Source organism: Physeter macrocephalus, chromosome 11 (genome assembly GCF_002837175.3).
Source record: "Physeter macrocephalus isolate SW-GA chromosome 11, ASM283717v5, whole genome shotgun sequence".
Lineage (NCBI taxonomy): Eukaryota > Metazoa > Chordata > Mammalia > Artiodactyla > Physeteridae > Physeter > Physeter macrocephalus.
The window spans coordinates 133,199,209-133,212,604 of NC_041224.1; the positions used below are offsets into that span (position 1 = coordinate 133,199,209).

The following is a 13,396-nucleotide window of genomic DNA, read 5'->3' on the forward strand; positions in this document are numbered from 1 at the left end:
AAAACGCTGGTATGCTGAGGTTTCCAGCAAAGCGAACAGAGGAGGGAACAAAGCTCAAACCCGCCTCCCCATGCAAGGCAAGGGGCTGGGGTATTTATGGGATAACTGCATAAAGAAGCAGGTTGGTCTGAGGTATGGCGCTCGTGGGGCGCGTGGGGGGCATGGGGAAAGGTGATTGGACAAAGGTGTGGTATGTGTCCTGCCCAGCTGTCACTAATTACAGGCCTCTGCGCCTTCAAAAGGTCACCGAGAGGACACTCACGCATGCCCAGTTGAGGGGTTGGTCATCCTATCCAGTCTTCATCAGCTCAGCTGGAACGAGACACAGCTCACGCCAAGTTCCTGGAAAACCACTCCCGCAAACATCTTCTAGTTTAGGCTGCGAGCCGAGTCCTAAAACAACCTAGATTAGGGAAGGCAGGTGAAATGGATTTGACCCGTGCTTTTGATATGCTTTTAGGTCATGTTTTCCTTTTAATATAAAACCAAGGCTGTTCATTTGAAAAGGCTAGTTGTTGTAATTATTTAAAAACAATCATATTGCTTAGCCACTCCAGGAAGTGGTGAAAGAACCAGGTTAGAAAAAGTCAGTGACACTGTATCTTGCAGTACAAGTTTGTGGAGCTTCTAGGAGCAGGTTTGTTAAGGTAAGTCCCCAGTATTTGGAGGCAGACCCTCAACAGCATCTCACTGTTAATGTTTCATACTAAGTTAAGATTCAGGATGTCGGCACCACTAGGCGACAGTGCCAAGGCTCCTGAGGAGATGGAATGAAGTGCGGGTGTTTTCCCGAGCTCTGCGGGACCTTCCAATGACACTTTGCTCTGACAAAGGCAAATTGTCGTCCCCAAAAGGCAAAAACTAAGAAATTCTAAAGACACATAGGATGTTCTCTCATAAAAATCATTTATTGGCACACCAGAAATAGCCATCTGTTCTAGTACAGTAGCAGTATGCATCTATAACTGCAATTCTGTGTAAACTACGTGTTACTGGTCACTAGAAATCTAATTAGCAGGACGAATTTAATAAGGAACAAGAGTAACTATGAGTCTACAGCGGCCCAGCCATCGAGTCTCATTGGCGAATAAATCATATATCAAATTAGTGTTGGCCTGCAACAGAATGTTTCTGTAGCCAAGAAAAACCAAGGTGGACACAAACAGGATAGCACCCATTCAATAAATCAGGTACACGTAACTAGAAAAACACCACAGCTGATAGAAATAATCTAAATAAAGTAAACCCAAAAGTAAATTATTAGCTATTTACATATATTACTTTTTGCCCAAACTTTAATTTGTTAGCTTTCCCATCCTACCTCTTCCCTTTTGTTATTCTTGTTTTTTTTTTTTTTCATGGTGAACTTTTTGGCTCCCTGGCAAATATTTAGACAACTAACCAGAACCTCTTTCTAGGTGCTACATTTTCTAAAACTTCATGTCAAACAAAAGGATCTGAAGGGTAGCTTATATAAGTCTATCTCTACACAGAAGTAATAAGCTTATTATTCTGCTATCCATCATAGCAATGACCTACAGTTTCATTTCCTCCCAAACATCATTTGAACAATTCCAGAAAGTTGGGTTGTGAATGGCAGCAGAGAGGATGGATTGTTCATTTGTAACAGGCACAGATAGTGAGTCTACACGGAGACAAGCGCATTAATCCTGAGAATGTGAATGCTGTGAACTGCAACTTAAGATCCTCCATTATGGACAATGAGTCCTCCTTCTTCCGGTCATTAATTTTTTTTCACATTCATTTTTAAGGCTTAGTATCATTGCAGCATTAACAAATAAGAATGCTGACATCATTTCTACCAAAGAAGGACTCTGTGGTGAACGGCAGCAGGTACCGTAATTAAAATAGCACAGCTGAAAAGGCATTGAGTTGGTATGTTTCTGGTGCTATGGCCAGAATGTATGGATTTTTAGCATCATTCTAGGGGATCTGAAAGATCTTACCAATGAGCCTCTTTGGCCCTTGTTTATTTCCTTCCTAATACTAATAACAATTTGTAATCATTTTATTTTTGGTTTGTTCTCCTAGGACAATATAAGCTCCAGGAGGGCAGAGACCACACCTGTGTATTCACCACTCTGTCTCCATTGTCTAGAACAGTGCCTGGTCCAGAATCGGTTTTCAATTAAAAACCTGTATTAAATGAATGAACCAAATCATGAAGTCCCCTGCCCTGCCTATATTTAGAGACCTTCCAATTTCATTCAGTGACCAGGGTTTCTGGCCTGTCCTAATGACCTAGCTGTCCTGTGAGCCTACCCCTTTGTCTTTGTGTAGTCGTGTTGCTGATATTTTTGTGCTTCAGTGGATAGTAAAACTTTTCATTGCTGAAAAGACTAGCTTTGCAGAGCTAACGCTGCATGAGAGGTCACAGGGCAAGAACATTCAAGAACATTCTAAACGGCAAGCTCCAAATTCAGCTCCTTCTTCCTTACCTCTCCCTACTACCTACCTCTTTGACAGAAAGTTTAAGAAAAAAGTTATCACGAGAATTTTCTCTTGGCAGTGCCAGTTCAGTCAGTCACCAATGACATGATCAAAGGAGAAAGAAAAGATAACTCACCCACATAAAAAAAATAATGTAAATAAAAGCAAAATCTGGCTGTGGAAACAAAGTGACATGGTGGGCTGTCTAGGTCTTCCGTTGGTTAGAATTGCTGAACATGGAAGAGAAAGCAGGCTTCACAGCAGTAGAGAGGCTGGAGGAAAAGGGGGGCTGCGGGGTGTGAGGACCAGCATCTCTCCTCTCCTCCCTCTGCCTCCAGCTCTGGCTGAGCTCCTTGCTGTTGGTCTCCGGTGGAGGTAAGAACAGGCAGCTGGCGCCTCCACAGCACATCTTTAGGCTATTGATGCTCTGCTGGAGTAGCAGTCGGGGACTGGGAGCCCCGTGTGAAGCGTGACCTGTGGGAAGAGACGGTGAGTCCCGAAGGCACTGCAGGATCCGCCCCTGCACCCCTTCCCCGGAGCACAGTGGGTGTGCCTCACTCAAAAGGGGATCTGTTCAGTTTTCTGTGACATCTATTCTAGCAGACATTAAAGAGAATTCTAGTAGAGTTCAGCCTGTGCTAAGAACCTGGCCATCATGCTGGGCTCCCCAATCTTGGAGACACTTGATAATATGGTTCGCAGCCACTTGCTTCTTCAAAGGATTCTGGGGAGATTGTGTTCCTATGACTGAAGACACAGGCATTGATCTGCAGGTAGAAAAGCCTGTTGGCCACACGGCAATGATCACTGCCATGTCCATGGACAGAAAGCAGATGCGCAGACAACCCTTCCCTTATTATTTGTTCACTAGTTATTCCTGTTAGGATAAGCCTTTCATTTAGGGATGGACTACGTGATTGCCAGGTATGAAGAAACGTGGGCACTTATTTAATATTTCACTGAATTTTGTCCAACCTCATACTTCAGCTGCATGGACCAGGCTAGAACCATTTCATGCACTGCTGTCTGTCATCTCCCCCCTTCTTGTCTTGTCCCTGTCTTCCCCAGCCCGAGAGTCTTTCTCTAAAGATACTCAGAACATCCTGGAAACCTCTAAAGAGCATCGAGTACAATATTCTTTGCAAGGGAAACAGCTGAAAGTGTGGAAAACTTTGAATGAGGGTTTTTTTAAGACACACTTCTAGGGAAATCTATAGCTTTCTTTTGTCCAGTGTAGAGGCTGCACTCTGATAGATTAGATTTCAGCCGTCCAGAAAAACCCATCTAGTTGCAGCAAGACAGAAGGGCAGAGGTCACTGGGTTGCAATCACTTCTCCTGCACATACTGATAAACCACAGTGGATTTTAAAAATAGCTCCCAAGACGTGGTTTTATATAGAGCAAAAATCACCAGCAGTGTTCTGATTCTCAAGCCCTATCTATCCTATCGTAAGGCAGTCATTTGCTGAATGAGGGTCACAGTTGATGATGAGTTCTAGCTCCAGACGGAAGTGAAAGCTCCCGTCCCGGCAGAGGCTGGCAGGGCACACCCTCCCGCATGGCTCTGATCTTTTCTCTCACGGCCCCTCATCTGCCCCAGTTGCCACCTCCTGCACCTTCCTTGCTTAAGTGAGGCCCCTCGTGCCTTAGAAACTTTGTCCTGGCTGTTCTCTCTGCCTGGAAAGCCCCACACAGCTCCTTCCCTCACCCCCTTCAAGGCTCAGCTCACCTGTGACTACAATAAGGCCCACCTATGCTGACCACGCTGCTGAAGACGGCCACTGCCCTCTCAACCCCGGCACTCTTGGTCCCCTACCCTTCCCTCGGTCTTCTCTCCACTGGATATCGCCTTCTAACATACTATATAATTAACATAGCAATTGTGCTTATTATTCACTGTCTGTCTCCTATAACTAGAATGTGAGCCCCAAGAGGGAAAGATTTTTGTTTTGTTTTCGCTGGTAAACAACAATAATCATACTACGTCAATAGTGCCTGACATATTAAAGGCACTCAATAGATGTTTGCTGAATGAACGAATGAGAAGAACTTGTGGTTTTTATTTACAGTAAATCATCAGGATGTGCCTTCTGTCCCCGAAGCGCCTGACAGAACTGATAAGAGTGCAGAGAAAACGCCCCAAATTTCTGAGCATCGTGCTAGCACTTCAGGCTCACACCTTCACTTCTCAGGTACTCACGGCGCTTTGCATCAGTCATTTCATTTGTTTTCATGCCAGCTGATTCAAGAGTTTCCTTTCTACTAGAGAGGAATCTAGGGCTCAGAGGGACAATCATTAGCCAGCCACGCAGAGAATCCCAGTTTCCCACCTGCTGTTCACTAGACTGTGACTAAATATAACCGAGGGGCTTAACGCCGGTCTGGAATCATCTCACTTGTCACGTCCATCCCACCCGGCGCCCCGCCTTCCTCTGCGTCTCGGTCTGGGCCTTCGGTGCTCAGGGGCTGAGTTCGCGGCCCGGGGGCAGCCTCAGAAGCAGAGTCTGGCAGCTCACCTGCACGTTCCTGTTCAGGCTGACTGCCGGGAAGAACAGCCCTTCCACGTTCTCAAACGCGATGGGACCTTGCTGCGCGTCGTTGATAAAAAATGTCAAGGTTTTTCTATTTAAGTCTAGGAGGACCCCGATCGTGGCCCCCTTTGTGATCCCTCCCTCAGTTCTGTGGGAAAAGAAAACATGTGGTTTCACTTGCCTGTCATCATTCTAGAAGCTTCCCGTTTTGTATGGTTAAACCAGTATTTCTTAACTTGTTTAAAAGTATTGTTCCTCATCCCCACCCCAGGAGACTTTTAAAACATTTTTTCCCCCTAATCGCCCCTCCTCACTTACAATTTTAATACCGCAGATATACTGTGTATCTGCTGATGGGCTGTACGTATATCTGTGCTTTATATATATAAAAAGTAAGATCTTTTGCTCGCTCCCTGGAAAACCAATTTTCACTCCCCTGTTGAGAATGTATAGGTTCACAGCGCTGCTTTGCTGTTGCTGAGAGTGAACTCCTTCATCCAGGGTCTCTACACGCAGTCGCCTAGTAGAAAACGAAGCATCAAAGGCCAAAAGCAAAAAAGTAGCCTTTGGGCTATCAGAGCTCTGCCTAGAGCTGGGTCTCACGCTTTGCACATATGGTGTGAATTAAATATCATTAAATACAAAATGATTTAATTTGAAAGTCAAAGAAGCACTTAAGCTGAACCTAAAACACATGCATGAAAAATTGGATTTGGGCCCTTATGCTCTCCATGAAACAGAAAAGCTCATTCCAGAAAGATGGTAATTTGGGGCATGCTGAATTTGAATTGAGAAGTTGGAGGCTCTTCATAAAATGGCAACACCGAAGAAGAGGAATCTCCTCTCTGTAAGGTGAAATAATTAATTATACTGTAGGAGGTGGAGTGACTGTCATTTGACCACGAATTGTGTCTTACACTTCCACTGATGGTTTCACAAAAGCCATTAAGCATGGATGATCAGATTCGTCTTTTTCCTCCTCTTTGAGAGCTAGCAATACGGAACTTCAGCCTCATCTCAGCAGAGCACAGAAATGTTAGAGTGTTGTTCTTTCCCCCGGCACGCAGAACACAGGCTGCACATAGTGGTTAAAACACAGGGGTATCAATTTCATCTTGGAAATTCACAGCTTCAGCAGTGAAGGCACTGGTGATACGCGGTTTGCATGCAAGCAGATGTGCTCTGCCTTAAGAAAGTCTTTCTCTGCATAGTGTGGCAGTTGTGTTATTACTCACTCCTTCACTCCAAAATAAAGAAGCTAAAAGGGAAAAGTAAGCATGGTACATGGCAGCAGGGATCTGGTGACAGAGGGTCCCCCCAAATGTGAATTACTGAAGACAATGGCTTATATACATCTAGTAGGATTTGATATCAGGCTGGAATGGCATGTGTGCTCACTTCAAGTGATGGTGAATAATACACAACTGAAAGCAGATGTACAGAAACTATCCAAGGGAACAGGAAGTGAAGGCCCTAGGAGTCCTACTGGCTAGAAGAGGGGCAGTGATGAGCATACAGAAAAAGCTGCGACAGTGGAGTCCACTGCCTACCACTGCCTGACTCACTTTCCTTGTGGTCCAACTGAACACAACTGTAGTTTTGCTTTTTTTTCCCAGAGATACCAATGAGAATGTATCCTGGGGAAATCTTTGAGAATAAGGTGGACCAGGATCCATAAAAGACACTTCTCTACCTAGGAAATTTGTGACAAATACATTTGAGGAGGAAAACACAAACCAAATGAAAAAGGACATCTAGAAAAAATATGATAGCATGGGTTAAATTATACTTGCCTACATTTTGGTGTTAAAGGAAAACCTTTACCTTTGTTCTCTTTCCCCAGCAAACTGAGTACTCTGAATCCATACAATAATAAGAGAGTTCTTCAAGTATGAAACTATCCAAATTGGCATCCATACGACTTAGTTTAATGAATGGCTACTATTCTGAGAAGTGGCATTGATAATAATCATGATAAGAAGAACAGTGGCTTCTATTTTCAGGTGGATGGGAGGCATTTTTGCATGATTCATGTAATCATGGGAACATTTATGCATGAAAAAACATGATTTTTCTAATTGGTGGATTTGGAAACCGATGTTCAGAAAAACTAAGTATCTTGTCCAACAGTGCTTCTCTGGTAAGTTGTAAGTCTGGATTTTAGAATCCTGGAATGATTTTCTGTAATACATATGCGTGAGGATTCTTAGTTTCCAGCCCTGGGTGGAATGTAGCAATGAGGGACCTAGGAAAGTACTCAGGTCTCTGTCATTATGCAAATAAAATAAAATAAAACTCCAGGATGGACTCGGCCAAGAGCAGGACTTCTACTTAATACAGATCGCCTGCCTGTCTTCCTTCATGTTGCCTGTTTAACAGGTCTCTGAACTTGGGCTCTCGTTCTCGACCAGAAGCCCATGTGAAGAAGCCTTGGTTGGGGGGTAGGGGCTGCAGGGTACCTGTTGGTGTGCGAGTTGTTGTGCATGAACCAGCTCCGGTTATTGTCCACATACATTGCCCAGGCTTTGTCGTCCTTTCCTAACATCACATCCTTCATCACGTCGATGCGAGCCACACCAAAGGCAGGGTCTGGGTGGTTGTCATAGCGATCCACCGTGAACTCCCAGTAGTGGATGCCCTTGGAGAAGCCAGTCTTCCCCAGCACCACCCGGTCATCGTAGCTACTGCAGGTCACAGTCAGGTTGTCATTGGAGAAGATGATGTCAGAGTGCGCCGAGCCAGGGTCAAAAGCAAACCAGGCCACTGGGAACAACAGAAGGGAGGGCGGTTACTAAGACGGACCCACTGAGCTCACGCCATAACGCACTCCTGGGCCGGAGGGGAGCGTCTTGTCCCGTTTTCATGCTTCCATGCGGGAAGGAGGTGTCCAGGGCCAGAAGGGGCTGTGAGTGAGCAGACAGGGGGGCGCTTCCTGGGAGCTAGGGCTCTCTGCGCCCGGAAGCAGACGGAGGACACACGACCGATTCAGCAGGGGTTACCCGGCTCAGACTGCACTCCCAGCCAGGTGATCCGGGAGCGCAGTGGCATCGATTTTGGAAGGTGCAAGTCCCTTCACCCGGTGACTGGCAGAAAAGTACACCAGAGACATAAAGGGAGAGGGATGTGCTAAGATGCCTGTGTAACCCTGAGACGGGGAGGCTAGGAGTCAGAGTCCTAGATGGAGGAGGGATAAAACACACTCAGTGAAACAAGGAAATATCCCTTCTGCAGAAGTGCTCATATCTACTCGTTTTGAAAATTTCCTCAGTGTTAGTGAAAGCTCAAAAGCTTCGAAGCTATCAGCAACAGAAACTAATTTTCATGAGTGATTGTGACTTGGATGTAAGACAGGTTGCTTCCTTCACCACAAATGCAGTTTGCGTGTTACTCCTAAAACTACCGTGTAAAACGTTTTGGACCTTAGGTGCAGATGGAATGACGTCTTTGTACGCAGCGCTGTGCCCGAGTTCTAAATGTCACCTGCCCAGAACTTGCTCTGGACAGACGAAATTGCTGATTTATCAGATCTGTCACACATGCACTTTGGTCTTTGCTATTTGTAACAGAATAAGGTTATTCCATACCTGCCAACAGCTTTTTAATATCAACTGTTGTCATTCCAAGTGAAAGGCATGGGAGAGAGAAATAGGAAGCAAAATTGACATTGATAAGAAAACATGTCTCTTTTGATAGACTAATACCAAAAAAGGGCTCAGTTTAAAACTGCATACACTACTCAGTTTAAAACTGTATCGGTCTGATTAGTACCTTTGCCCACAAGTGCTCTGCTTATAAAGAGTGCTTTGCATTGATGTACAAGAAATCTGGGGGAAAAGTAATCTTCTCTGAGGCATAAAATTTAAAAATACAGACTCATTTTTCTGCATATGTGAGAAACTGCTATAATGGGATTTGAATGACAATTAGACAATTTTTTTGACATAGAATAAGCTGCCATCATTTATTTTGTGAAGGGAGTGGAGCATTCCAAGCACATAAGTAAAAGATAACAATTACAATAGGTATACTTGCCTAATTGAGAGTAAGGTGCAGATTGTGTCTCAAAATTGCATCCTATAAAGAGATACTACACATCAAAGCTATGAAACAACAACCAGGTCAATAAAAATTATTTGTATACATGTAAAAAGCACCAGCTGAAGAGAGTCACCAGAGGCCTGATTCATGAAAAACCAAAGCCCTTTCTATGTTAGTTTACTTGCCTGGGTAAAAATTGCCTCTCTGCTCTTTCAAAATGAATAGTACATCTTTTGTTTTGATTTTTTTTTCATTTAATAAAGTCTCCTCCAGTTGTTTCTAAACTGTACAGCTTAAATTTTCATCATCTTCCAAGTTTAATCTTTTCCACTAAAGTTTCCATATTCAGAAGAAAATGAGAAAAATTCATCCAATTGAAATGGAGAAATCCCTGAATCTTGATAAAACTCCATTCTACATCACTATTCCATGTACTTCTAACTCTGGTTATGCCCAGAGGCCTTTGCTGTGACTTGGGCTCAAGTCACATGATAATTATATAACTAAATGTGTAATGTAATCCCTATGTTAATACATACATCTGGTAATTATTAATAATGACATGAATTAAATGTCGTAAATATGAAAATGACCTCATCTCTTTCTTAGATTGTTTTACTACATGAGTCCTTTTCACCTAAGGGGGGGAGGGGGGATGGTGCTGAAGGGTGTGGGAGTGACCTCAGAGATGTACTGGAATCACCTGTGCGACTTTTGCAACCATCTCCCTCTTTCCCTAACATACCCTTACCTACTCCATGAGAAGTTTCATCAGGGTGGATGAAGCAGTCTAGTCTTAAAATGTTCAAACGTGTGTGAACTACAATTTCAAGTGCTGTCAGTGACTGCTCTAGGAAATGTGTTTTTGATGAGCACCAGGGAATCTCCTAGAAAGGGTCATTTAATGTTTTTTCAATTCAGTAAGGCCCTTATGTGCTAAATAAAGGATAATACACTGAATTAAAAGAATTTTAGAAGAATTAAGAAAGCACCTTAGAAAGGACTAATGATTGAATTAAAAACAAAATGTAAAGATTATGATCTTACTTTTGGTTTTTTTTTCCTCTGGGATGAATTGATATGCAGAATAATCATTTTCTCCAACTCATGGCTGAATACTTATGTTTAGTTTGTATCAATTATCCCTTCAATTCCTATTCACAGGGTAGAACTTAGTGAGTACAGAACACCTGGAGTTTTAAAACTGAATCTGATATCCAGCTTTGGAAATAAATTTGTAGAATCTGAATAGGGCTTTTAAATTTTTTAAATGAATCATGCCTTGTGCAAGTCTTTTTCAAAACAAGTTTTCTGAAATCTTTTTTACACTACTTTAAACACACCATCGTACATTTAAGTTTCAACGATACAACTAGAACAATGGTGTCAAATACAGCCATCAAATTTCCCCAAACCCACATATTTTATTCTTGAGGCAATACACATTACAAAGACTATAACAATATTTCAGTACATTAGACACAAGTGAAAAGCCTTCCATAACAAAGCATGTTTAAAAGCCAACAGCGCACAGAAAAACAATAAGAAACATACAAGCACACAGAAAAATGTCATTTTAAAGAGAGCTTGAAGTCCCTGCATCCTTTTTGCACTGTCATGCTGTGGCCTTCTTCATTCCAGGATGTGGGATGAGCAAACAGAATAAAATAACAAACAAAAGAAACCTCTGTAAATGTGAAATGTGCATCATGTGTATCCCTGATTACAATATAGTCCTGAAGAGATCAAATAGGACTGCAGTTTAGATATTTTACGATTCTATTGGCTAGACAGAGTTCATGGCATGGTATCACTAGTCCAGCTTCCTGAAATCAGCCTGAAGGCGTGTCACAACCCTCTTGGCTGTGGGAAACTTCGGGAGGCCAGAATTTCCAGTGACTCCCATCTTTGGGCCTTAGGCTAGTTGAGGGTTTCTGATTTAGCTGGTGGTGGTTCCTCCCCTTTGCTTAGAAAAAAATCAGCCATGACCCCGACTGTCTCACCAGTGAGCACAGGCTTCGGCAGGAAATACTTTCACTTTCTGCTCTCTGGTGTGTCTGCTTTGTATGATGCATCCTGCTCTTGGCACGTTTTTTACTTTTATTTTTTCAATAAAGATCTCTTGAGTCTATGTTTAATCAGACCACTCCAGGCTGGATGCACTTGATCCAGTCTCCCAGACACAGCTGGTTTCCTGGATACAGCAGGGTTGCAAACCTCCATACTAAGGCCACAGCCTCCACTCAGCCAGCACCTGCGCGTGCTATACCATTGCATGTGATGACAGAGCAGGTTTCCCATGGTGGTACTAGCTTGTGCAAAAAGAACAACTTCACTCATCACTTTCTGACACCATTATATACATTGACCACAGCTCGATGGTTGGTCCTCACACCACACACACAAGAATGACACAAAGCTCCATCATCCAAATGCTCCTCATACCGGAAGCAGGCCACAGACATAGAGACTAGCTCATCACCCTCTGCACGCACATGAACGCCAAGAACGAAACAGGTATTCAGAGATGCCTTCAAGGCACAGAGATCAAGAGGAAAGGTCAGACGAGCTCAGCTCACCCAGTGCATTGAGAGACTGTAAAGAGGAATGCAAGCTCAGCTGATGGGGTGAGGATCGGAAATCAAAGTAGGATCTCCTGGGGAAGCTGGGTTGTAGATTAAGGGTGGAGGAGAAAGGACTCATTCTACGGAGCGGCAATCTTTCCGAAGGCACTGGAAAAGGGACTGTCTGTTCTTCTGAATCTGTGTCTAAATGTAAGATCAATGCAAACTAGAGATCAGAAATCTGCCACCTGCTGTGCACAGTTTTCCCCAAGACCTGCCTTACGAATGCATTTTCACAAAGCCTCATCCACCCCATAGTTGCCAATGTGGTTTGAGACTGGGAGGGAATTCCTGGCAGATCGGAACCCATGACCAGAGGATACTTCAAAGATCACAGACAATTGTTTTCTCTTCTCCCAAGTTTTAGTGGTAGAGAACGTATTGGAAGTTTCCATTTAATTAAATATCTTTAGAGTTGACTTTAGAAACCTTAGAGGTAAATTTTACCCATTGATGACCAAGAGGAGATTAATACTTCACGCTCTCCAGCTCCCTTGGATGTTACTACCTGTACAACAATGGCCTCTTAAAGAGTTTCTATTTAGGAGGTGACGATTTTGACCAACTCTTTGCTGGTCCATATTTTCCCTTTTGTCTCTTATTTTTTCCGTTTCTAAATGGACGAGATGGTTTTTCTACACCAGCACACTCAAGACTTGCTCTTTGAATAGGAGAGGAAGATAGGGCTGAACAAGTAATCAGGGAAGGAGCCTCACCTTTGTTTCTGAATTAAGATGAGACCCTAGGGATGCCCTTGAACATCTCTGGTTCTCTAACAATAAACAGCCCATGGGCAGTGGTGAGGTGCTTTTGTGGCAAAAATGTCTTTATTTTCAGATAGTCAGGTCTGGCATGAAGATCACTATTATCCCAGAGTAAGGACATATCAATTACTTGATTTGGTTCTAACATTTAGAGTAATGTAGAGGTAGTTCCTCTAAATTACTAAAATCATTCCTTTCTCTTCTGTGGTTGTATGCAGTAGGGTTATCTGGTCAGAGACAGATGTTTTACCAATAGGGGGCTTCTTAGAGCTCAGTTTGATAGTAATAATTTAGGAAATACAGATGGCATGATGGTAGTAGTCTATGTCCAAAACCACCAAGGAACTTTCTTCTCATTGAAAAAAATGATTTTGTTTTGGTGGCCGGAGAGTGTTCCTGGGAATATTTTTCTGGTTTGAGTCTGTTAGCATGTTCCTCTGTGTTGAACACATCCTTATCCTATCCAAATGCTATTCTGTGCATGGTCGGTGGACCACGTGTGTGCAGAACGGTATTCTATTTGAAGAGCTCAGAGCAAGGGCATTGGCAGAGCGTTTCAACTTAATACTGCCAACCCAGTCTCATTTTCGTTTCTGAACATAGTAAAATTAGCTTTTCAGGCTTTAGACTTATCCTTGGGGGAAATTTTTTTTTTTTCTTTTTTTCTTGTTTTACAGAAAAGTGTAAAGCAGATTTTCAGAGAAAAGAAATGGCTACTTACGGAGTTAAGGCTTTGTGTTCCCAATAATAATACATTCCAATTTTCTTCTACCTAAACTTCAAATGGTTTGGGTAATTTGGCATGTGTGATCATTTCCTTGTTCAGAAATGATTTACATTATAATGATCTCAGGGGGGAATTAGTCTTTTAGTTTAATGGAAAAATTTGAAAGACAATTGCACAGCACCACAAACTGATATGGGCTTCTTTTAGGGAGAGAATTTACAACTATATTTATCTCAGTAAAATATTTTTAACAAGAATTTG

General features: G+C 42.9%; 1 protein-coding gene across 4 annotated transcripts in view; it reads right to left on the bottom strand.

Moving 5' to 3' along the window:
• Positions 1 to 2,032: 2,032 nt before the first annotated feature.
• Positions 2,033 to 13,396, bottom strand: part of TRIM9 (tripartite motif containing 9) — a 118,466-nt gene continuing 107,102 nt past the window's right edge. The window contains exons 8-13 of one of the 4 annotated variants that reach the window (XM_055088422.1): positions 11,600 to 11,788; positions 9,015 to 9,056; positions 8,567 to 8,590; positions 7,442 to 7,745; positions 4,968 to 5,130; positions 2,629 to 2,925 (exon numbers count right to left, since the gene is read on the bottom strand). In XM_055088422.1, coding sequence (XP_054944397.1) covers positions 2,863 to 2,925; positions 4,968 to 5,130; positions 7,442 to 7,745; positions 8,567 to 8,590; positions 9,015 to 9,056; positions 11,600 to 11,788 — 785 coding nt within the window. In that variant the 3' untranslated portion in view covers positions 2,629 to 2,862. Of the gene's footprint in view, positions 2,926 to 4,967; positions 5,131 to 7,441; positions 7,746 to 8,566; positions 8,591 to 9,014; positions 9,057 to 11,599; positions 11,789 to 13,396 lie in introns of all 4 variants that reach the window. The other 3 variants (XM_055088423.1, XM_007114919.2, XM_028495333.2) reach the window with 3 other exon arrangements.